We start from the raw sequence: 23902 nt of genomic DNA, 5'->3' as shown, positions 1-23902 counted from the left end.
CGAAAGTGCTGTTTTCAGTCACTGTAAGGGAGCAGGGTGTACTTTTCTGTCAATGAGGTGTTTCTTTTTGTCAGCTGGGAAACTGGGTAAAAATCCAGCCTCTTCCCCTTCAGTGCAGTGAGCTTTAACTGTTTGCTGGAGAATTTAGATAACTTCTTAAACTTCTGAGAGGTTCTCAAAACCGACTGTCACTTGAAATGCTTCCCAGAGGGACAGGGATAGAACTGTAAAGACTCAACTTATAAGTGAAGTGTAAAAGAACTCACCTACTCATGTATGCTTATATTTTTTTAACCTTTTTATGCGACTCATTATCTTGCTCAAAGGAAGAAGAGAAAGATACAAACGTGCCAGGAACTTCCACTAGAAAAAGAAAGGTAATTTTTTTTTAATGGTTTATAATGCTATAAATACTTGGAAATGCATTTGTAAACAAAGGAATGTAAAACTGAAAATTGTTTTTATTAATCCTGTAATGTCAGCTTTTGGCAAGTTTTGAACTTAGTGATGTGTTCTATTGAGCTCTTCAAGGTAAAAGCATTTATGTGTGCTGCTGCATGTTCTGAATTCATTAATTAGAATTTATATCCTGCAGGGTCCCTTTTCCAGTAGATTCTGTAAAAACAGCTAGTTTTTTTGCTGACAGACAATATTGTCATTTCAGGATCATCAGCCAAAACGGCGGCTACGTAATAGAGCTCAGTCATATGACATTCAGTCATGGAAGAAGCAATGTCAGGAGCTGCTAAATCTCATTTTTCAGTGCGAAGACTCAGAACCGTTCCGACAACCAGTGGACCTACTTGAATATCCAGTGAGTATTTTGGAACGGGAAGGCCAGTTATAATCTAGTTCTTAAGTGGTTGGCTTTTTTTTTTTTTTTTTAACTGTGACCATTTTTCCAACTCTTTTAATTGAAACTTCAGGCAGCAGAACTTCCTCTGTTTTTTCCATAGCCTAGAAAAAAAGTACTGTCATGGGCTTGAACAGGGTCCTGTTGAAGCCTGTGGAGTTTTGATTATTTTAATATTACTTCCCTAAATTGTCAGACGTCCGTTTGGGAAACTGCTCAAGTTTCATCAGGGATGTGCTAAGCCTTTCATCATATTCAAATACCCAAACTTCATAATTTAAAGCTAATTTGTAAAATCATTATTAGTCTTAGTAACAAGTTTGAGCTGTTAAGTCACCCAGAAAGCTTGTAGTCACACTTTCTTATCATGGTTATCTTCATGACAGTGTGTCAGTAATAAAACCCTTAGGACACAAAATTTTGAACTCTGTATTTCAGTAAATCTATTTAGAAAATGAATTAAATCTTGTATCACTTACTTTCGAACTTCAGTCCTGTTGACTATGTCTATGAGGGGTTGTCATGTATGAGTAGAAAAAAGCAAAATGTCTTAAGCAGTCTTCCATACCTATTTAAAGAGGACATTTGGTTTAAACAGGTTTTTCAAATGCATCCTAATGAAAATGTTACATTAAGACTTGGGAAAAAGATCTGTAATACGTTGCTTTGCTATTTCTTAACAGGATTATAGAGATATTATTGACACTCCTATGGATTTTGCTACTGTTAGAGAAACACTGGAAGCTGGCAACTATGAGTCACCGATGGAGTTATGTAAGGATGTGAGACTTATTTTCAGCAATTCCAAGGCCTATACACCAAGTAAAAGATCAAGGGTAAGACTTAGTTTCTTCTTCTTGTTATCTGAAAGAATACTTATATCTGGAAAATAAAGGACAGAAACCGTGTGATTGATTACTTAAAAATATTTCTTATATTCAAATATTAATATTTCTGAGAAAGTAGTATAGCTTTGTATTTTAAAGGAAAGGAATGTATGCTGTTTAAATGCCTAAAGGTCTGATGTTCAGCAAGTGTGTTTCAAAGATAATATTTGAAAGCGGACCTAAAGGGAGAGCCACGTTAAAGGAGACATCTGTAGAAGCATGATTGTGGGTACAATAGTGGAATTTAACTGAGAAACTAGATTTTCAAACACACACGCAACACAACACACTTCCACTCTGAAGGTTGCCCAAAGCTGAAATACCAAGGTGGAGAGAGCAGAGGGTAATGAAATTCTGTGCTGTTCACCAGTATGCAGTGAGATTGTAATGAAGCATTTGGGATTTCTGAGAAACAGAACTGTTTACGTGAAGCACGAGCCTGCAAAGCCATTCTTACTGAGCTCCTACTGAAACGCCCTGCCAGTGGTTTAGAGTTAATAATATTTTCTCTCAAATTGACTTGCAGGCGCAGTATCTGTTAGCAGTGAAAGTTATAAACGTATACTTAAGCGTGTTCAAGGCTTCTGCGTAGCTTTTCTTTCGTAAGTTGTTAGACTCGAATTATTAATAGCTTTTATGTTTGGCTGTTCTAAGTAGCAAATTAATCATCAGGACTTTACTGTCTTAAAACATACAGCCAAATTCCTTAGTAGGTGACTAGCAAGAAGGACTGACCAGTGATTGATCTCTCCTCGGTCAGTAATAGACTGTCCCACTACCTTTTGGGGCTACCTAAGAATCAGTCTCTCGTCTTTCAGTTGCATCAAAGGGCAGGGCTTTTTGGGCAGGTCTGGATTCTCCTGTGGTTCTTCTTTCTCTTCTTGATCTCTGTGTCCCTGTCCATGGCAGGGGGGTTGGAACTAGATGATCCTGAAAATCCCTTCCAACCCAACCCATTCCATGGTTTGATGTGATTCCTCAAACCAAGATAGAATGCTTGAGAGTATCTTCGCTCTGTGTGATTGATTTCACAGATTCTTCTGTCATTTTTGTAGTTTTTCATGTTTCTTCCAAATGTGCTGGTATAGTAGTAAACTTGTAGATCTCTTTTATTTTACGTAGAAGTGGAAGGTTCTGGCATGAAGAATTTTAATACCCCGAAACCTATGTACTTTCAGTGCATGTAAAGCAGAGCTGTTGAACGTTGATGTTTTTACTCTGACTTGTCATTCAGTGATATATTTAGCATCTTACTTTACATCACTGATGCTTACTTGAAGATTAATCCTAAACCTGTCAGCTTGTTTTTTCCTTGGCACATTAGACATATATTTTTATATAGCTTTTTACATATTTTTCTTGTGAAATTTCTTTGGATGTCCTCTTGAGTAATGCATGCGGAATCTGTAACACTGTTTGTTGTGGCACTCTGATAGTTTAAACTGTTTAATATTGTCTTTGTATTTCATACACTAAGAAGGTGCTGTGTCCCCTCTGAAAGTATCTATAGACAGTTCACTTCTGTGTTTTTTGTTTCCGGAATTAATAGCAACTGTGCTGAGGTAACTAGTTGTCATCTAAACTGAGGCGGAGTCTCTATAAATCATCCAAGGCTAGAGGGGCAGGGGGAGGGGAAGTGCACCTGCATAATTCTGGTACATTTGTTGTACCTATTGCAACCAATTTAACAGTAGTATCGGTTCATCCATAAGAGGAATAGACTGGTGTTCAAATATAAGATGTAAGAATGCAACTTAATACAGAAGTAAATTCTATTTCTTGACCTTAGGTGGCTTTTCTATTTTTTTCCTTATATTACAACTGAAGGTTGCATATAAACTTTTCAAAACCATGAAAATAGTTAAAAGTAAACCTACACATCGGATTAGTGGAAATTTGTTGAGGCAGACTGTCCTTACTTCTCTAGCTGTTGTTCAATGATAAGTAAAAATGATGCTTTGGAAAAATATAAAATTTGTGTGTGTTTTTTAGATTTACAGCATGAGCTTGCGCCTTTCTGCTTTCTTTGAAGAACACATAAGTTCTATTTTATCGGATTATAAATCTGCCCTACGCTTTCATAAAAGAAATACAATAAAGAAACGAAGGAAAAAAAGAAGTAGAAGCAGCTCAGTTTCCAGTAGTGTGGCATCCAGGTACATTTAATTCCTTTACAGTATTCATGAAATGCTGCGTAAGTTTGACATACCTAAACAGCAGAACGTAGTGTGGTTTTTTTTCTTAATACTTCCTTTACTATTCCCTATATTGCAGAGTGATATAGCTTTGACATGCAAGTTCCTATGATGTGGAAGAGTTTTAAACTTTACTTAGAGCTGTCCTAGTGTAAGTGCTTAAAATTCAAATAACTCTTGAACATGTACAGTAAAACAGCATCGTTAGGATAGTGATTGCATCACGCTTTGTCAAATAACTGTAGCATTGATTGTGAAGTTTCACTTCTCAGAGGCTCACAACTAGATGAATTTCCACAGCAAATGTCGTATTTTTAACATACTTCATGCAGAGATGATAGTTTTACTCCCCCGGTCTCAGACGCTAGCATTTAATTTTATTTATTCTTGTACAATTAAAAAGTGGCATTCCAGGATGCAAATTGTTACTCCTTTTGCAGCCCTGAAAGGAAGAGGAGATTAATAAAACCTCATCTGAAGGCAGAAACTTCTGCCACCTCTTCATGTTCTGCACCTGCACGGTCAACAGCGCCGAGACACGCTCCACCTCAGATGAATGGAAAAGCAGCTGAAACCTCTTCCCTTGTGCGGACTAGAAGCAATAGGGGGGTAACAGATGTGGCTGTTACAGAGCAACCATCTACTTCTTCAGGAGCAAAGCCTTTAACAATAAAGCCTTTAATTACAAAGTCTACTACTACTGCAGGGTCAGGAAAGTCAGGCAAGTTGGGGATTTTTCATTGGTTTTGGTTTTTTTTTAAGCTGTGAATGTTTTTAAACATAAAACTAGCTTTTTGGAAATCTGAACAAACTTGTCTCAGTTCAGACTGGTTCTGTGTTCAAGCTGCTGTGCCATTGAGGTTCTCAGAGGAAAACTGAACAAGTCAGGCTATGTTGTTTTATCCAGGAAGCTTTCTCACTCTAGATCGCTGATTTAAATTGATTGTTTATAGTAGAACGTGACTTCCTTTTTAGCCAGATAAGATTGAATGTGGTATAAAGTATTTAACTTGATTTTTTTTTTTTTCTTTTTGTCCTTCTAGTACTGGAGAATTCAACCAAACATTCCAAGAACCAGAATATTGTGTCAATCCCTAGTCAGTCTGATTACAGTCATAACACTAGGAATAACTCCACAAGAGAAAATCCTGAGAAAGAGAAACAAATCAAGCGCAAAGTAAAATCTTCCACTGTTAATCAACAAGGTACAGAGTTTCTTTGGAACTTCCTACCCCCAGTTACTGGTGTTGTGGCTGTTGTGTTGCACTTCAGTTGTCATAATTTGGGAGTGGGGAAACGGTATGCAGTGTGATTTAGTGGAATAGGGAAGGCTAACAGAACAGCTCAGTCACAGTTAGTTTCCTTCTTGATAAATTGTTTTGAGTATTCTTTTATCACCATCTCCATGGGGTGATAACTGCGTTGTCTAGCCAATTTTGATACGTTAACGTATCTGTACCTTCATTTAAATTATTACAAGGGTCATGTTATGAGTGCTCAGATTCCAGTATAGACTTCTGCGGGGTCACACTTCAAACCCTGTGGGATTTACCTAATAAAACTGATGTGGGTTATATTTGGGTCAGTGAATGCTGAGTGTAATGACACTCTGCACAACCATGAGCATAAAGATCAGAGCATCCCAGCTGCGCCTTTTGTTCTTTCATTTTTTGCCTCAGCAAAATAGAACTGTGCAGTGTTTACGGTTTGTCTTTAGTATATTTGTATGGATTGACCAGACCTAGTTCCACATAATCTTCTGACGGGAACTTGCCTGGTGTTTTGATGCCTGGATGCCTTAAAACTCAAAGCTTCTGTGGAGACTGAAATAAGATCTAGTCATAAACGCTTTCCTGTTTATGAAGGAGCTTTGAACTGTTGCGAAGCTGCTGTGAAGCAGCTAGATCCGCTAAACATCTTTTCTATGAAGGTGGAGAAACAGTGGTCTGCAAATTGGGCCTCACATAATTAATCGGGTTACTCCTTGCTTGTACTTCTCATCTCCTTGAGGATTATTTGTTCTCTCTTACTTCTGAAAAAGCACCTTGTGGTCTAATAAATTAAGTCATCTGTCCATTCCTTTCAAGCTTTTCTCAGCTGTTACCACATTACATGGCTAAATATGCACCTGTTACATAAAATGTAACATGTAAAATCCACAAACTGGATGTTTGGTCATGTCAGGGGTATCTGAGGGTTGTTGACGTGATCCCGTCTCTCCTGCACGTCCAGTGACACGACAGTAGAGGCCTGTGCTTGTAGTGCGCGATAGGGCACACTTGAACGCAGCAGGAGCTGTCCATGAATGTTCCGTCAAAGGACTGGATGGACTATCGAGCTGGCTAAGAGTCTCTTACTGGTCACGTTTTAGGCCAGGGCTGTGGTGTCAGAACATCTCCATGTGGCGTGTCCCACGGAGGCAGTTGAGTACCTCTCGCTTAGCCCGTAAAAGTCTCCAAGCAAATACCTCGTATCCTGCATCTGTTATGTCAGGAGCGTGTGCAAACGGCAGACTTCGTTGTTAAAGTCTCCCACATTTCTACCCTTTTCCTCACTTATTGTTGAAACAACCGCGGTCTAATGAACTAGCTATAAGGGATGTGACCTCAGGCTGAAAGAAACTTTTTGATTTCTCCAGAGAAGACCTGCTGTGAAGCATTCCTGATCCTTGCAGCAGTGCTTCTTGAGCAACTTTTTGCTGCTGCTGCTACCAAATGGGAGGTTTTGTCCACTGGTGGCATATAAGTGAATAAAAACACTTGAGCTCTTCCCTTTTTCCCTCTCTTCTTTCTTTCCCCCTGCCTCCTCTTCTTTTTTTTTTTTTCTTTTTTCTCCCACCCCCCCACCCCCCCCTTCAAGCTACCTTGAGCTAAACTCAACTAGAAGTTAGTCCTTATTGCACACTGGAATGAAGCTTTTTGAGCTCTACTTTGGGCTTCTTAGATTTTGACAGGTTGGCAATCACTGTGAATCCGTTCAGATATTTTAGTGAGAGTTTTATTAAGGCAGTGTGAAAATTAATGTAAATGCAAATCTGTTACGTGGTATCTATTCTCATTTCTTTACAGCAGATTGCAAGAATAACGCTTTGGCATCAGGAAGCGTCCAGGTAAACGGACATGGAGGACAGCCTTTGAAACCTCCGGTTAAAAGAGGTCCCGGACGGAAACCGAAGGTGGAGACGACTAACAGTAGCTGTGAAGTGGTGCACAAGAAAAGAGGCCGAAAACCAAAAAAGCTACAAATTGTTGAACAGCAAAAGGTTGCAGAGCAGAATACAATCCAGACTGCAAGGGATATACCAGAAGAAGCCTCTGCTTCTACCGCATGCAATTCTCTTTCTGAAAATAATATGAAGGAAGACTTGTTACAAAAAAAAGGCCGTGGGGGTAGAAAGCCAAAAAGGAAGATAAAGACCCATCAGCCAGGCTCGGACCTCTTAGTTCCTGCAAATGTAAAAATGCAAACGAGAAGCAGGAGGAAAAAGATAGATGAGCCTATGGAGGAGGGCTCTGAAGAGCTTAAAGATTCTGAGCCTCACATGAGAACTAGAAACCAGGGTAGGAGGACAGCCTTTTACAATGAAGATGACTCTGAGGAAGAGCAACGGCAGCTATTGTTCGAAGACACCTCCTTAACTTTTGGAACATCTAGCCGAGGCAGAGTCCGAAAGTTGACTGAAAAAGCAAAAGCTAATTTAATCGGTTGGTGATTTTTACCAAGGGTTTTACTTCAGAATGCTATGAAGCAGGTACAGTTAAGGAACAGCAGAACAGACTTCTGCTTCCCTGCTGCTATTATGGGTTAGAAGAACATGTTCTGATTTGGGGAGAAAAATCTAGCAAAAAATAAACTGAAAGAACATTCTTTGAAAGAAATATATATTTTAAACTTTTGCTATTTATTGCCCTCCAAATAGGTTATGCATTTCAACAGTCATTTTGTTCACAGTTGAGAGTAATTGAAGCAATTTCTGACTGACGTACAGAGTTGAGAACTACTCTGTTTTAGTAGCGCGTAGTATCTCTACACAATTAAAAAAAAGGTGATAGAACTTTTAATGCCACAAACTGAAAACGGAAGTCTTATTTTTGACCAAGCAAGGTACACTTTGATTGTAAAGTCAACTTGCCTAGGAAGGCAGATTTTGGCAAACAGTGGCAGTAATTCACTTACATTTCTGTTAAATACAGAAATACCAAACTTAAATCTCAAAACGCTTAATTTCAGTTGTGATGGAACATTCAACTGCAAAAGGAGCCTAGCACAGGCTGTTGGTTTATCCAAGTTCTGCCAAACATAGCAAAAATGTAAACAAAATATATATATATATCCACATTGGAAAAAGTTTGACTAATGTCTAATTTTTCAGACCTTGATTCTTGTATCAATCACTAAATCTCTGTTTATTGTGCCAAAGACTGAGAATCAGTGCAGTGGAAAGCCTTTTTTTCTTTTTGAGTGTCAGTACAGCATACCATTTGCAGTGATAAAAGCTGTGTATTGTTTTAAATAGTAAGTTGTTAACATTGTTCTGAAATGTATCCTTTTTGGTACTTTTGGTAGAAAATAATGCACTGGTGGGGTCCTTTGACAGAGATGTTTTAGACAAAATGTATAATTGGTTAAAGGATTCAAGGAAATTACAGGACAGGTATGGAATGATGATGTTTACTTTCTGATCCAGATTGATTGTTGTTTCTACAACTTTAGACATGCTTAAGAGGCTAAAATGACCTACAAAGAAGAGTGTATGTGTATATATTAGTATATACATAAACACATACATATAAAATATTACCCAGGTATAAATTTTTTTCAGGATTTTTTAGATAGCACTAGAATTGAAAATAAATTTTAAAATGTCATACTTTATAGTTTAATTTTAAGGGGAAGATTGGTTATTTTCAATTATTAAGGTTAAAAGGCCAAATCACTTTTTATGCAATCATGTTTTATACAGTGGTCTCATTGCACATTGTGTTTTTCTGCACTTTTTATGGTATATCACGCTGACATAAGTCAATATACACCCTAAAGAAAAATTCCATTTAATGATTGTGCCTTGTATTCTATTATTTCTTGCATCCTTAGTAAAATTAAGTTGTCTATTGTAAATGATAACTATATGACTTAGGGGAATGTATTGTTATATGTACTGCTCTGGAAAAGAAAAGCAGTTATTTATTTGTTTATGGTACATTTAGTTATTTTATACCTTTGCAAACAAACTTTAATACCATTTTCTATCACTTAAAAAAAAGTATTGTCCAGTTTTAAGGAAAAAAATACGGAAGTAGTCATATTTTCTGAGATCTGGTATGGTACAAAAATGTAACCAAAATTTTCTGGGTTTACATTATTTTGCAGGTTTGGATAGTGTGAAAGTTCTGTGGGTTTGGTTTTTTTTTTTTTTGGTTTTTTTTTGGTTTGGTTTTGTGTGTGTGTGTGTGTGTGATCTAACTTAGTTGAAAAAATAAACCTGAAATGAAACCTCAAATCTGTACACCCTTAGTTAATAATAACTCTGGGGTGGGGTGGGGTGGTGTTTGTTTGTTTTTTGGTTTTGTGTTTGATTTTTTTTTTTTTTTTTTTACAAACATCATCTGCAATATCTGGAAGGGAGGGCATACAGAATTAAGACCTTAAATTTGCACAGATTCTGTATACTTATTTGAAGTCTGATTCTTCACACTTCTATTTTCTGTTACCAAAAAAAGCTTAAATTTTTGAACACAGAACGTTGGTATTTGGCACCAAGGGGAATAAAAATATGCTACTGTGGAGAGCAAATTAGTATCCACCATACCTAGTTTTCATTATGCATTTTGCTACAAAAAATGATGAAAATGTTTTCCAGATCCTCTTTGAATTGTTATGGATATGAATTTGGGGAGCAGGGATTAGTTTGCATTTCATTTGTTGATATATTTATTTTTTTCTAACAAATACTTCTTTATCATTCAGTTAAAACAGTGTCACTAAACATGAGATAAGATAACAAGCTATGGTTGTGCAGTTGCAATGCAGCTTCACAATTCACAGCTAATTGATTCTACTTGTTAATTTTGTCAAGTCTCACTGATGAAGGCAATCATTTGAAAATGTGTAATTTCCTGATGTTATCTGCATTGTAATATATGAAATAGATTATATCTAAAATTGAACTTCTGTATTTACTCCATTTGTAATAATGTTTTATATGGCATGTTTGTGTATATATTTATATATCAAAAATACCTTGTATGTAAGTTTCGGAGCCTGAAATAATATGTGTTCCCTTAACAGTAAGTAGAAAATTGTACATCTTAATTTTATGAGAATAGAAGGCCTTACTTGCAGAACATGGGTACTGCTTCCCACCCAGTAATATCGGTGACTTTAGCCAGTAATTTTTTAATTCGTATTAGACACATCAATGTTTTTCCTTTTAAAATAAATAGTGGATAATTTGGGTCAAATTTTTTTATAGAAGCAACGCTAGAAAATTATTAGAAATGAATACCAGATTTATTTAAAAGTTATATTTTTATAATTTAATTTCACTAGGTTGCAAACTTTATTTATGAGACTTTAGTCACCATCAGACTGTGCATTTTGGTCGGGGAAAAAGGTGTTATTAGAGGTTGTTGTAATATACTGTATCAACACAGAAAAAGAGCTTTTGATTACAAAGTCTTAAGTTTTTTAATGTGAGCAATAAACTATTGGTCAGTGTTCTGAAATAATTTAAGAACTGTAGTTACATGCATGTTTTATAATGCCATCGCAAATACCTAACAACTGGTTCAGAAAATGGAGTATCAAAATCTCATGTGCTTGTTTCACATTTGCATTGTAAATAACATAGGTTCATAGTCACATACACGCAAACGATCTTACAGACCTGGCAGCAATTAACACAGTTTAAGTCATTAACTTCATTTCTATTTGACGTGGATATGAGGATATGGTTCTGGTATTTCTACTCTATACTGGGAAACGTTAAAATTGGTATATACCGCTGAGTGGTATCTTAATAGCAGTGTGTTCCCTAACTGCCGATGAGGAAATAAGTTCTGTTTCTGTGATACCAGTGTGCTCTAAATGTTTGACGGAAATCATTGTACCTGTGCCTACATACTTAACAACGCTCTAACCGCTTTGTTTCTGTTGTTAGTGTGTTCCCTGGGAACTGAACTTCAATTTTACCACTGTAGTGTTCATTATTGTCAATATTGAACTAGAGCTCTTTGTCACTCGGCAATGACCAGTGATACAACTTTACGGAAAAATGTCTTCCTCCAGTGATTTGACTGCTGTGATATAGATTTACATATGTTTATTTGTACAGTGTCCGGTTTGTACATGTGACCAGTCTGTTGATAGACTTGTAAGATTGAGTTGGTTGAGTTAAATATTACTATGGCTTAATATTTGTAAAACTCTTAATTGATAAAGGACCCTGATGCAGCACGTAGGATAATATTAATATCTATAAAAAAATAAATTGTAGTATAGAGACAACTTACTGTATTGCTGTACAAATATTTTTTCAAGGACCAGTTCTGATTCTGTGCCCAGAGGCTTTTGTCTTACCAAAAAAACGACTACGTAAAACAAAAAATAGTCTGTCCATTCAGTAACTTCAAGCTTGTTACAATTTTTACACCACATTGTTAAATCTTTTTGCTCACATTTGTCGGATCAAGGACTACAAGTAAATGCTTTAGCGTGTAATTTGAATTTAGGCACACGTTAAATGGTTGGCTGGTTCTATAAAAGCAATAGGCTTAACTGGACGGGACCCTTTCACCCTGCACTTCGTAGTAGATGGGAGGTTAGAAGTTCCTAAGCTCGCTTTCATCAGCGTTCGCATTTGATTTGAAGCATGCAGATCTTGCTGAGATAATTTTAACATATTGTTGGTCAATCAAGATACAGCCATACCACAATAGTTACACTGTGTCCCAAGTCCTTACCTTACTCTGAAGTAGTATATTTTATCCACAGTGTTTTTTCAAAGGTTTGGGGTTTTGGTTTTTTTTTTTGAGGGGGGTGGGGGTGGGTTGGTTTGTTGTTGTTTAAGAGCTGAGTGTTTAACAAGAAGTGAAATACAACTGGAACAGTGCTACAGATGTGCTGTGATACAGATGGTAGAGTCACCTTAGAAACAGCAAAAGCTCATTTTCTGTTTACTACCTAATGAAGACAAATTAACTGTGTAAAATTATTATATATTTTCTTTTATCCCTGCAGTACTTGTAACAGATTGGTTTCCAAGGGGACCTAGATATTCAACCGATAAAAGGGCTGTTAGTTTTCCGCTGTAAATTGCTGTATATACATCCTTGTTCATATGCAGAGGAAAGTGTATTAAATTTCATAAAATTGGCCAAGGCTTGACAATGTGTTTCCAATAACAAATCTGGTATTGACAGCTTACAGAGTCCTGGTTTTGAATCGGGAATACGGCTTGTACACTTTCTGCTGTGTCTGGAGGAAATAACAGGTAGCTTTTAAACTAGAGCTAATCTCTAGATGCACTTGCATTTTTGCTAATTTTAATGTGGGAATTCACTGTGTCATTTTTACAGTGTGTTAGAGGAGGAAACACACCAGAAAGACTAGATTAAAAGACATCTTAAATGGCAGAAAAAAAATTATTAGCTGCTTTTTTTTTCCTCTCCTTTTCCCAAGGTTATAACAGCCTCGAGGCATCTATAGAGAAACCTTATATGCTGCAATAAAATAAAGGTGAATAAATTTAGCTTTTAGGCGGTAGGTAGTGAGGCAAGTAGTCATTTGGATCCTTTTAATGCAGATAAATACATCAGGAAATTAACTTCAAATAATGCAAACAATATATTTTAGGGAGGGAAGGTAGTACTATACTATGAATTTCTACCCTGAAAGAACCAAGAATGAGGTCGTACAAATTAGGAGTAGAAAGAAATCTGGAGTACCTATCGTGTACACATGCCTGTATGACGTACGTGTCCTGCTCTGTGCTTACAGCTGTGTGTGTTGGTTTGCTAATACACGGAGACCGTACAGAAGTTACATTTTTGGACCATACTGAAACTGCAGAAGTGTGGTGGACAACTGGATAATGATCTTGTGTGAATTAAATTCTGTCATAATGTTTAAATATGTATAGAACGGAGCTCAACTTCAAGGAAATGACCTAGAAAGGTTAATTTTGAAACTGACACATTTTCAGATTTAAAATTACGCTTATTTTGTACAGAATTATGTAAAACACGAATCTGTTGTATGTAATGAGTAACAGTTTTGAAAACTATAATTCTTTAGCTTTATCAAGGTTTTTTTCCTTCCAGAAATCTAGATTATCATGTTATAACCTGAAGTATCTCACCAGGATAACAGTGCCCTTTCTTTTTGTACATATGGATTGGAAATTTCTTTACTGTTATGTGGACACTTTCTATGTTAGTTTTGATGCATAATACTTTGAATCCTTTTATACAAACTAGAATGTATGTGTAAGAATTACTGTCACTGCAATGTAGTAACTACAAACTTATTTTTAAATAAATAGAAAACATGTTTTTCTAAGCTGTCCAACAGTGTGTGTTTCTATCTAGTAATGTACCGGTTTATGGGACAAGTGCTAATGCGTTCTTCGAAACAGCCTAAAATCGGCTCATTTTGATTCCTCGTGGAATATGGTATAGCTTTACGTGGTAGTATGGTATATAGTGTATTACGAGGGAACAGGCGAAACTACAAGCTTGATATCACAGCTTGATAGAGCTCAAAATCTGCTATTTTGTAGGGTTTTTCACAGAAACCCGCAGTTCTGGAGGCAGTGTAAAGGCACTGGCATGTGGCACTGAAGACGCCACGTTGCCAGTCCTCTTGGCTCACTGTCACCTGTGCAGCAGGGTGCTCCTCATCCTCCAAGGAGCCACCCCTGTTCAGGTGACAGCTGTTTGGACCAGAGCTACGTCCAGTTTACGTGGAAATCTCTGCTTCCCAACAACTCTAGCAGAAGCTAAAAGCAGCTAAGCCGAGCGAAGCCCCCCGCCTCCCTGCATGTAGCGGTACAGGTCTGCACTCTGGTTGCCCTGAATGGGTGATGCACAGAAAAGGCAGTGACGGGATGTGTTTTCCCAGTGGTGTGCGTTTGGTTTGCTTATATCTACGTGTTTCTGCTCAATAGATAGAAAACAAAAGAAGTGTTTGCTGTTTCAAATACTGCACCGTGCCGATCCTGTTTAATTTCATGTGTTACTTGCTTTATCAGATGATCTTTTCCTCCTTACGCACCTTACCTGAAATCACAGGGGAGAGAGAGAAGAAACCCTTAACTCGCCTCACAGATGCAGGTATGTGTGCTGCTGAGTAGTGGGATCGGGAAACGGTCATAGCAGAACAAATTGAGTTCCCAGTAGCTTTCCAGACATGTCCCCTACGGAGTCTGGCAAAAGCAAGACTTGTTTTGGCATACGAGGAAAAATCCGTTGTGTCAAGAGTATCTGTGTGAGTTCTAGTAATCGGCGTGTTTGCTTGGAGAGAAATAATTCTAAAATACTCGAAATGCAACGCGTTTCCTTCCCTGTTTCTGCGTAGTACTAGAGGTGGTAGTTCTGTTTGCACATGCATCTTCAGTATTACAGTACTCTAGCAGTAATGGTGCGCTCTTCCAAAAACGAGCCACCCCAGGTCCGGGGTTTTATTTTTGTTACTGTGAATAGTCTTAAGCAGTTCATGATCGCTTTTGTTTTGAAAAGATCTTTTTCTGTGGAACTTTGTACAGGATCCTTAAAGTGCCGTTGTATGGCGGTTCTCACTCGTGTGACAGGTGCCTTTTTGAGGCCTACTGGGGTTATTGTACTTTGAGTAGGAACTGCTTGGGATTGACAGATGCTGTGAAATGTTGGTGTCTGGCAGATGCTGACTGTGCCAGGACTAATGCTTCGTTACCTTGTTAATACCATTTACTCCTGTTAGTTCATAGTGCTCGTTAAATGAAGGAAATTATGTATGACGGCTGAAGGTGGCCATTTTGTTTTCAAAATGAAAAGTTCTTGTACCAAAACCTGTGTTCTTTCCTGCTCTGGTAGTCGATGTGAGCTTTGCAAAAGAGCATTTGTCGTTTTTCCCAAAGACTTGAGCAAACTGTAATGGCTTTAAAAATTAATCACTGTTTCTGTTTGAAGTACATGTGAAAAATAAAGCAAGTGCCAGAGAACTAACACAAGCAAAGCAACATAGAAGGTGACTGGAGTTTAAACAATGATAAGTGAGGTTTTGTATACAAAATTGGTATGCAAAATAGAATTTTTGAGGGTTTTACTAATGTGGGCAGGAAACTCAAAGCCCAAAATGTCAGATGGTTTTTCTAGCTCACAGAAATCTTGTGTTAGATAATATTCACAACAGGCTTAACTGACTCTCTTACAGGAGTGTAGTGAGGATTTACGAATCCTCTCTCGCCCACTGAAATTATCTGTGTGTCCTGAAAGGAGGAGAGGGCAGAGAATTCAGGAATGCTGTTTCCAATCTGGTATCAGTCATGCAGACTTCCTTTGTGCTTCCTTGTCTTGCCTCAGAAATGGACAGTTTTTACCTAAACTTGGTCCCCTCTGCCTCTCACTTGACTTTAGCTTGTAGGCACATCGGTGGGGGGAAAACCAAAACCAGACAAACCACAAACACAGGAGAAAGAGGAAACAAGTGCAAGGGCAAGTAATCGTTCAGCACGGAATTTCTGCAGAGGCGTATTCCTGAAGGCAGGAGTTCAAACTGAATGTTAATATTCAAGGGCCTGCCAGCCTTATCAAGTTAACAAGTTAACAAGTGAAGTTAACATTAACTTAACTTGTGCTTTGTCACAGGTCTCTGAATTTTACTTTGAACAAGGATATTCAAAATAGTAAAGACTGTAACTTAAAATGCAAAACTAGTTAGAATATGGCTAAAACACTAGAAAGAATTACTTTATTTACATTCTACAGAGGAGAAGTCTAGTGGGGTTATTTTTTTCATATTCAAGCACCCTGATTCAAAATTTGAATTCTCTTTATTATTAAGGAGTGCGGTGTAAGCTTCTGTGAACTGCTCAGAAATGGAACACAGCTGTCAAAACCTTCCCATTCACCAAGGTTTTAACTTGAGAACGTTCACAGAACAAAATTACTTAAAAGAGTCACACTTCAGTGATCATGCCAGCACCTTTCAATACACTGCGTATTTTTTACCCAACTAGAATCTCAACACGAAAAGCTGAGTGTACGTGCACTCTACTGTTGCCGTCTTTCACTGACATCGGTTAATCTGAACAAGTACAAGTACTTTGGGAAGGATTAAAAATCTAGAATTCAGAACTTTTGTTCTGTTTAAGTGGTTGTTAAGGGTTTGAGGTTGTAAAATGTGTGTTAATACTAACCTCTTCTGATAAAGTTATAAGGGAAATAAGAGGTTTAATTATTTAGAAAAGTGATTAGAAAAGTCATAGAAGCTTTGTCTTAAGAAAGGTAGATCACCTGAAATTGTCTTTCGGACAGGGTGGTGTTTTGGTTTTTTTTTCTTACACGCTAATTTATCAAGTTGTAATTCTCTGGCTTTGTAAGTGTCCCAAGAAAATGCTTCAGTCTGCGTAGCATTGTCACTAGCCTTTTTACAAAACTTGCATTCTTACAAAACTTCTTGTGAGCTTTGGACCTTAATTTTGCACTTGTCTTGGTGCCCTTGACTCCCTGTTAAGCCTCCTCTCTCCTCCTTCGGCAACTGTTACTGTCAGGGAAGACTCATGGCAGAAACACAGTGCGCTGAGTAACGTTTCCCTTATTCAGGTTTCACAGACCTGTTGAGAATTCCAGTTTCCCTCTGTGCATGTGATTTGATTCTTTCAGGTCTATGGAGAAATCCATCTTCATAAAAGAGGCTCTTTAGAATTTTTAAAGGACAGAAACCAGTTTTCCTAGTTCTCTACAGCTTGGTAATCCCCGTTTCACAGCTCTGTGAAAATACGCCTGTCTTACCAAGGAAGAGAAATTTGGATCTTTTGCACGTCTGGAAGTTCTTGTTTCTGCATGGAAAAAAAGAATGGTGGAAAACATGTGACTCTTCGCATGCAAGAAAATTTCTGCATCTATTTAATAAATAGTTTCCTAAACTTGGGATCTGCCCCCAACTCCAAGCACCCCGAACGGATGGTAGCTCTTGACATCTGTCGTTCTACCCCTAGCTGTCATCTGTCATCCAAAACCCATCTGCTTCATTGAGCAGTTGGCCTGAGGGTCCCTTTACACATCAGGAAAACTTCTGATTTTTCTTTTCTCTTCTCTGGTACTCTAATACATCAAAACCTTTAGGAACTAAAAGACCTTTAAAGGACTTTTCCTTCCTTAAAGAGATCACAGTACAGCAGTGTTGCAGCTGGTCCCATCCAAGTCCAGGACTCTGGGACCCAAAATGTCATTAGGCAATGGGGCAAAGTCATTTTTGTACGAGTTTCTTACACCACTGACACAACCTGCTTCAGCAAAGACTGAAGCTGCCCTCGCTTTTTAGGGCACTCGCAGCCCCACTTTTGCGGTCTTCTGTGGAGCGCTGAGCTCAGCTTGAGCCTGCTCAAGCCAGAAGCAGTTCTGACCGCCGACGCCTTCCTGACCTTGCAGAGTGGGTGTGTTGTGTGTGCCTCTCTTCTGGGGGAGAGGAGAGTCTGTACAAAGTCTCTGGGGCTGGTATGTGCTGTGATATGCAAGTGTGTCTGGTTAAACTTGCATGAAATTCAGCAGCACAGAACTCCGGAGTTCTTCAGGGACAGAGCGACAGTGAAAACCCTGGGCTTGAAAAACATCCGGCATTTATCTTTGGGAAGATCTTATCCAGACTGTACTGCACAGGCTTCTCCACCTTGAATTTTTAAGAACGTGCTTTCCTTGGGAAAATGTGAGACATTTAATATTTAACCACTGCAGCCCTCAGAGGTGTTTGTCTGAGTTACCAGTTAGTGGCAGGTGAAGCTGGTGCTCAAAACTTCTTCACACATTTTGTGTTGGCTTCTCCAGGATGGAACAGAAGTGGTTTGGGAAGAGGTCTCTCCCCCCCAGCAGGCTGCACTAACCACAGGGTTGCGTTCGGGCTGCCTCGTGGCCCGGGCTTGCCCTGCCTGGGGCTCTTGCGTGACTGGCTGCATGGCGGCCCGGCTGTGGCATGAGAGTTGGGGAGCGCTCCCGCTGCAGTAACCGCTGCCTGGTAAAAAGGGAAACCACTGCGATCCTGTCGAGAATCCCAGTGCAAATCAGACCGTGAAGATCCGTTTAGTCAGACCAGTACCAAGGCCTCGTGCTTCTCCAGTGAATGAGGAGGATCTCGGCCTTTCCTCTGCCCACCTGCTCTGTCACAGCAGAGCACACAGGGTTGGTTCCTGTCTGGGTCTTGAACCACAAACCTCCGCTCAAGCACATGGGGAGCAACCTGCTTTGTAACAGAAGCATCTTGCCATTTGATTTACTTTGTATTTCTGGAAGATGTCTTAATGTTCAGTAGTAAGTTGCTTGAGTCGCACCTTGAGACCAGCTATTTATGTGGCTCCCGAGGTTTCACCCAAAGGAGTGAGTGGTTAGGTCCCTCCACTGCAGCCGGGGCTGGTGAGATGCAAAAGCAGCCACGGTGGCCGCAAAGAATCCGTTCTCCTTGTGCTGGGCTGTGTGGGGCAAATAGGAAATTGCTGTGGACCACAAGGCATCTAGAAAGGTTCCTTACTTCGCATACCTTAAGCTAACAGAGATCCAGCTCCAGTCTGAAAGCTCTCTGGTGCTGACGCTCATTTTTCTAAGTGGTCTTAATTCCTCATACCCACTTAGGCACCACAGAAATCCAAGTGTCTCAGCGTGGCTTAACGTTATATCTGAGTTTTAAATCTGAGCTAACCATTTTTTGAGATGCAAACCCTAGAGGTGAGGAAGAAAGAGGCAAGACAGGATGCAGGAATATTTTTATCTTAAGGTTGACAGATGACCAAATCACAGCATTGACTGCATCTCAGAATGGTTGCAACTCAGGTCAGTGGGCAAGCGCTTCAGACCAGCCCTACCAGCTAGCGGGACAAAAAAGGGAAAGCGGCAGATGTAGGGACGGGGCTGGCTGAAGAAAAGGTGAAGAGTAAGCACATTAAGCTTGCGCTTTGTGTCGCTGTAATGACAATCCAGCAAACTGCCAACATCTTGGGACACAGCTGAGTGCCAGGCCCGCTAGCAATTACATTACCCAGACATTTCTGGCACATGTGATTTCAATTCTACTAATGCAAAGAGCATCCTTAAGCCTCTGCTCCTTTATTACCTGGCTTGTGTCTTCTTATGGGTGAAAAATTACATGAAGTAGAGCTGAACGGAGGCACTCAAGGTGAGACAGCAGCCAAGCCTAAAGGCTCATCTCCAGCTGCAGCCACGGCTCTGTCCATCCGCCCTGATTTAGCTTCCCTACGTGCTGCAGCTGGAGCATTTTTAGACAACTGTTGTTCTACTGGGGCTAAGCCTGTGTGGAATGCATACTTTAAATATCTCTTCCTGTTTTTGGAACTTGATCTTCCACCAGAAAAGCTGTAGCTCTGTCTTCATAAAAACTGTTTTGCTGCTCAATTGGTATCGTGCCTAACCTGTAAAACTTGGCCAGGAATTGCAACTGTGAACTGCAGGCAGCAGAGAAGCGAGACTGGAGGGACGGTAAATGCAATACTGGCTTGGCTTCTGGTGCCTCCAGAACGGTAAGGCTGGAATTGCTGTCACTGAGTCACAAGTTTGGGTTTGGTGGGTTTTGGTTTGCCATTTTTTTTTTAACTTGATTGGTTTCTATTTCAGCAAATTATTCTAATTTTGTTTTCCTCAGTCTTTCTCTGCACAAGAATCCTGCAAAACAGCATCTGATCTTTATGATGGTACAGGATGTGTTTTGTCCCCATGATGGGGGAGGCGGGGGGGGAAGGTAAGAAAAAGTTTTCTAATTTTTGAGAAGTTACATATTTAGTCCAGGACAATAAAAAGGTTGACTTTAGCAATCTTAACATACCATTGCCCAGAACAGATAAAGACTTGAGAGAGAAAAACCTAGTTCAGCACCACTTCATGTAACATTCCCAGAAAAGTGTGTGGATTTACGTTGCTTTCCAACCACCTGACACCCCACTGACGCTGTCAGGTCACAGGTGTTTTTTCACAGTTCAGCCCATGACATGAGGTGATGTGCCTGTTCCTTAAGGGAAAAAGTAGATAAGCATATGTATAGTGGGAGCCTTGCTCCTTCCCTGCTGGACAGGCCCTCATTGCCCAGAAGGTGACTGCAGAGAATTCGAATGTGAGCCAGATAGACGTGCAAAGTAATTGCAAATGCTCCTTTTTGAGGAACTTCCTCACCAGCTCACTGATAACTTTAAACTTTTTTCATGTAATGAATGTATGGAGAGACTTTCCCACTGCACAGATAACCTTTCTACCACCAGGTAGGAATATGCTGTCTTGCAGGAAATTCTCTCTATTCAAGTAACGGCCAAAGTACCACCTCAACCCCTCTATTGCTTCTTCCTCAAGGAGTTGTTACCTTCAGACCTAGCTAGCCCATTTAAATGCTAGAAACTTTGTTCACTACAGTCTGGGCACCAAGCACTTACTTGAAGGAAGGCTCTCCAGACACCAAGTGCTTTTCTGTCCCTCTGTCTTTTCATTTCTATTATTCAAAGTTGCTTTGCCTTTTGATGCTGTCTGGGCTGGAAGGGAAGTGGGGCTCCTAGAAAAAATAAATTCTTTCCATTTTTCCTATTTAGGTCCTAAAGTTATTCTTCTGTTATTGCAGTGGCAAGGTAGGGGATAAACAGGCACCTTCTCTTGGATTGACGTGGCCATGGTTTGTGAGGCCTTTGTGACAGGCTATTCCTAAACACCTTCAGAAAACACAACCTGTTATGTTCCCGCTATAATGAAATTTTAATTGGGTTGAAGAATAACAGTTAAATTACCAACTAAAGCTATTCCTACTATATTTCTACTATATTTTATCTATAGAGAAACAACTTGATTAGTTAAGTTTTAAAAATATCTTTTTCTTAGATTAAATTTGTATTTCTTGTCTAGGTCAGTAGTTATGTGAATTTTCAACTGGGCATACCTGACATGTTGCACAGGTTTAAATCCTTCAACAAACAAACAAAACCTCAAGCCTGGCTGCTTAGTTCCCACATGATTTATTTTCCACCAGTGCTGTCTTGAAATCGCTACTGTAATTTTTGCCAACCCCTCATCAACTTTGTACAGCCTTAAAATTGACAAAGTCAGTCAGTCCCCAGGGCAAAAAGGGCACCGGGGAGACCCTGAGATGACAGGAGAAAGGAAGAACATCAAGTGGCAACACAAGCAATGGAGAAGGGAAAGCAGTAGTGCCAGATCCTGATGTTTTTTCTTTAGCTTCTGCCTAGCCAAGGCACAGGATTTCAAAGTACTTTATGCACTAGAAAAATGGATTATCCTTGTCTCCCTGCGTGCCCCAGGATGCTGCATGTAAACTCCTGATATGCTTGCTTTTCATGGGCCCCGGGCTCAAAACCACTGCTCGAGACAGCTCTCAAGCAACAAGTCAAAGTATTCCAGCCAACGTGCTCGGCTTAAAAGCCAACACCACTCCACTCCTCTGCTGTCTGACACAAGTGTAGGAGATGCTACATGATTTTCCTTGACTACAGAATTATACGATGGTTTGGGTTGGAAGGGACCTTTGGACCTTTACAGGTTGTCTAGTCCAACCCCCCCTGCAATGAGCAGGGACATCTTCAACTAGATCAGGTTGCTCAGAGCCCCGTCCAACCTGAATTGAACATTTCCAGGGATGGGGCATCTATCACCTGCCTGGGCAACCTGTTCCAGTGCTTCACCACCCCCATCGCAAAAAAAAAATAATGTTTTCCTTATATGTAGACTAAATCTACCCTCTTTTAGTTTACCCCTTGTCTATCACTACAGGCTTTGTCAATGAAGAAGAGACATAATGACTTGTTAGCTGGCTAATAATATTGCATAGTGGGCCGCTATTTGTCCTGTATGTTGTTGATTTTATCCACAGCAGAAAGCAGGAGGTATTCAGTCTGTATCATCACATGCTGTAGTTCCTGCATTTTTCAAATTATTTCTGAGCCATTTTTGCTTTTGGCTTGTGCCTACAGGAGAAAGTATTTTCTGAAGTTTTCCATTTGAAAAGTGTAACTATCGACATGTTACTGAAAAAAAACAATGAAAAATAAGCAACGCTATTGAACCATACCTTGTTGAGTAACATTTCCCCTTTTTTTTCCCCCATGGTACTGCCCTTTACAGAGATGTGCTTGATAATTGAGAAGAGACGCTAGAACATCTCCTGTTGCTCAGTAGGACTCTTGCTGCTGCTGAGTTTCTCTTGTTGCCTGTAACGTTCCTATTGCTTTAACGTCTCTGGGTCGTTTGCAGTTCGAGCCTCTCCTGCCTGCTCCCGCTCCGGCTTGGGTGTCATCAACAAATCTGATTGCCCTTGAATTTACACCAAAGAAATCCCTGGCAAAGAGGAGACTCACTGACAGGCTTCGACCCTGGTGCAACAGGTGGGCAGCCACAGGCCCAGAGGGAGGGCTCTGCTCTCAAAACTACGCAGGGGCCTGTTGTTTCAGCTACACCTTCATCCATCTGGGACAAAACCAGACCCAGGGACCACTCGTAAGCGCTCTCTGAAATACCAGCTGGGTGGCTAGAGGTAAGCTGTGAGGCTGGGTTAAGAGTTTATGTTAAAATGTGATGCCTTTTCTGTGAACTTCGCACTAGAGAATTAGGTCAAAGGTGCTTGACCATCTTCAGAGGAAAAAAAAAAAAAAAGACATAAGTAAGGGAGTTTCAAATATCATTTACTTAACCTGCGAGCACACACACCTCTTGTCTCTTTCTTGATAATCTCCTTTAAAAGGATAAGGGTGCGAAGTCCACCCAGGTGTTTCTTTCGTTTTGTTTTGAGAATGAGAACGCCTGCCCCCACCCACGGACGGGGAGGACGGCCCCCAGTCGGGCTGAAGGGGGGGTACCCCCGCCCCGGGCGGCAGGCTCGGCGCCCTGGGCCCGGTTTGAGGCGTTACGGCGCTGCTGCCGCCCGCAGCCCGTCCCGCCGCTCCCCTCAGCGCCACAAGATGGCCGCCGGCCCGGCTACCTGCCGGCGCCCCGCCCCGCCCCCGCCCCGCCCCCCGCGCTCGGCCCCGCCCCCGCCCGCCGCCGCCCGGGGAGCGGGACGCGCCGCCCTGCCGAGGGGCTGCCCGCGCGGTGCGGCGGGGCAGGGAGTGTGGCGGCGCCGGGGCGAGGGCTGAGGGCGGGAGGGCTGCGGGGCTGTCCCGGGCCGCGCCGACCCCTGGGAGCGGGCAGCCTGCCCCGCCGCCTCACCTGCCCGCCGGTCGGCTTCGCGCCCCCGGCTCTGTGCTGGGATTACCGCCCCGCGGGCTCGGCGGCTTCCCCCGGCTGCGATGGGCGCTGCCGGCACGGGAGGGGCTGCGGCTCGGCCGTGCGCTCGGCTCCCGGCGGGGGTGAAGGCGCAGCCCCTTTCTGAGGGGTTTGCGGGTACTTCAGCGTATGCGCAAAAGTATTTTGATTCCGTGGGGTTTCAGCTTTGATCCAGGCTGTCTCATCTACCCAGGCTGCCGCATCCTCCCGGCGCGCTGCGCGCAGCGGCGCGCTCGGAAGCAGGAGGGACGCGCGCCAGGCTGGGCTCGGGGCTGGGGTGGGGGCTGGGCTGGGCTCAGGGCTGGGCTCAGGGCCGGTTTGGGGTCAGGGCCGGGGTCAGGGCTGGCCTGGGGCACAGCGCATCGCTCCGCGGGGCCGCCCCGCTCCCCAGCCCCGGCGGGTGCGGATGGCTGCTGTGTCGGACTGGTACCTGACCCCACGTTATGCAGGGGTAAAAAGCAAGTACTCTTGGTGTACAGCTACTGATAACGTTTAAAATCGGGAGGAGGGTTTTTT

At 41.1% G+C, this 23902-nt stretch overlaps 1 protein-coding gene across 5 annotated transcripts in view; it reads left to right on the top strand.

Annotated features, from left to right (window-relative positions):
- The window catches only part of LOC119149581 (pleckstrin homology domain interacting protein), a 118986-nt gene extending 105493 nt beyond the window's left edge, over positions 1-13493 (top strand). For 3 of the 5 annotated variants that reach the window (XM_037390939.1, XM_037390937.1, XM_037390940.1), the window contains 7 exons: positions 327-377; positions 665-814; positions 1537-1689; positions 3733-3896; positions 4376-4656; positions 4979-5140; positions 7004-13493. In XM_037390939.1, coding sequence (XP_037246836.1) covers positions 327-377; positions 665-814; positions 1537-1689; positions 3733-3896; positions 4376-4656; positions 4979-5140; positions 7004-7647 — 1605 coding nt within the window. In that variant the 3' untranslated portion in view covers positions 7648-13493. Of the gene's footprint in view, positions 1-326; positions 378-664; positions 815-1536; positions 1690-3732; positions 3897-4014; positions 4087-4375; positions 4657-4978; positions 5141-7003 lie in introns of those variants that run through there. The other 2 variants (XM_037390938.1, XR_005104768.1) reach the window with 2 other exon arrangements.
- Positions 13494-23902: the final 10409 nt, after the last annotated feature.

Source organism: Falco rusticolus, chromosome 6 (assembly GCF_015220075.1).
Source record: "Falco rusticolus isolate bFalRus1 chromosome 6, bFalRus1.pri, whole genome shotgun sequence".
Taxonomy (NCBI): Eukaryota; Metazoa; Chordata; class Aves; order Falconiformes; family Falconidae; genus Falco; species Falco rusticolus.
The sequence above is the reverse complement of the archived record's forward strand: the minus strand, read 5'-3'. Positions and strand labels throughout refer to the sequence as shown.